The 1,659-nt window shown below is 45.0% G+C and overlaps 1 protein-coding gene across 1 annotated transcript in view; it reads right to left on the reverse strand.

The window, feature by feature from the left end:
- The window catches only part of LOC108521623 (immunoglobulin-binding protein 1), a 3,636-nt gene extending 3,228 nt beyond the window's left edge, over window positions 1-408 (reverse strand). Inside the window, 1 exon segment of the mRNA XM_083287435.1 lies at window positions 375-408. Coding sequence (XP_083143561.1) covers window positions 375-408 — 34 coding nt within the window.
- Between the last annotated feature and the right edge of the window lie 1,251 nt (window positions 409-1,659).

Raw genomic sequence — 1,659 nt, forward strand, 5'->3', positions numbered from 1 at the left:
AAAAAAAAAAAAAAAAAAAAAAAAAAAGTTAATGCCAATGTCACTGAATCTAATTTTTTATTATTATTATTATTTTTAAGACAGAGTCTCACTCTGTCACCCAGGCTGGAGTGCAGTGACATGATCTTGGCTCACTGCAACCTCCATCTCTTGAATTCAAGCAATTCTCCTGCCTCAGCCTCCTGAGTAGCTGGGACTATAGGCATGCACCACCACACCTGGCTAATTTTTTGTGTTTTTGGTAGAGACAGGGTTTCGCCATGTTGGCCAGGCTGGTCTCGAACCCCTGACCTCAGGTGATCTGCCTGCCTCAGCCTCCCAAAGTGCTGGGATTACAGGCATGAGCCACTGTGCCCGGCCACTAAATGTCTTACTCAACACTCTTGAGTTGTGGAGAGCCAAATCCATTCGCTCCTGAAACACACTGGCCCTGAAGCTGCATTTCTCAGCCACAAAGCTGTGCAATGAAAACCATACTAACTCTGTTTAGGCCAGGGGCGGTAGCTCATGCCTGTAATCCCATCACTTTGGGAGGCCGAGGTGCTGATATCACCTGAGCTTGGGGAGATTGAGGCTGTGTTGTGCCACTACACCCCAGCCTAGTGAGAGTAAGACCCTGTCTTAACCGCTCCCCAATCAACAAAAAACAACAACAGCAGCAAAAAACCAACTCCACACTATTTAGTACAATTGCTGATTTAGGACAATTGCTGGATTACCTTCATCCACAAAGTATGACCCAGCCCACCTCAGTTATACTATATAATCTCATTATTGAACTGTCTTCCTAATTTTATTCCAGAAGGTTTGATTTCACATCAGGAAAGTAATACTTTGGCTGCTTTCAATGGTATCCAGGAATGCCAGGCTGACAACAGCTCTGAGGCCTCTATGATTATTTGTGACCCCAGGGCTCTGATATCACAGGTACTAACAGACCCTTTTTGCTATGCCGGGAATACTTCATTTCTGATGACCACATTGTCTACTCCAGTATTTTCACCATTCATAAAGTATTCTTGAATTTCTTTGAGTGTTGCTAATGATGAAAAACACCTGTTCTTGGCCGGGCGCGGTGGCTCACGCCTGTAATCCCAGCACTCTGGGAGGCCGAGGCGGGCGGATCACGAGGTCAGGAGATCGAGACCATCCTGGCTAACCTGGTGAAACCCCGTCTCTACTAAAAATACAAAAAATTAGCCGGGCGTGGTGGTGCGTGCCTGTAGTCCCAGCTACTCAGAGGCTGAGGCAGGAGAATGGTGTGAACCCGGGAGGCGGAGCTTGCAGTGAGCCAAGATGGTGCCACTGCACTTCAGCCTGGGTGACAAAGCAAGACTCCGTCTCAAAAAAAAACAAAGAAAACAAACAAAAAAAAAAACACAAAATGACAAGTATCTGTATGGGCGGGCAAACTAGTTGATTTTCCCGAAAAAGGCTAAAACTACAAAGAAGATTGTGCCAAGCCTTGAGTGTGCTGAGTCCAACTGCAGAACAAAGAGAATGCTGGGTATTAAGAGAGGTAAGCATTTTGAAGTGGGAGGAGATGAGAAGAGAAAGGGCCAAATGATATCCAGTTCTAAGTGTCATCGTTTGTTTTATAATGAAGACAATAAAATATTGAGGTTATGTTCACATAAAAAAAAAAGTCTCCAGACAATC

The sequence above is a fragment of the Rhinopithecus bieti genome, unplaced genomic scaffold, assembly GCF_001698545.2.
Source record: "Rhinopithecus bieti isolate Rb0 unplaced genomic scaffold, ASM169854v2 scaffold_57210, whole genome shotgun sequence".
NCBI classification, from domain to species: domain Eukaryota; kingdom Metazoa; phylum Chordata; class Mammalia; order Primates; family Cercopithecidae; genus Rhinopithecus; species Rhinopithecus bieti.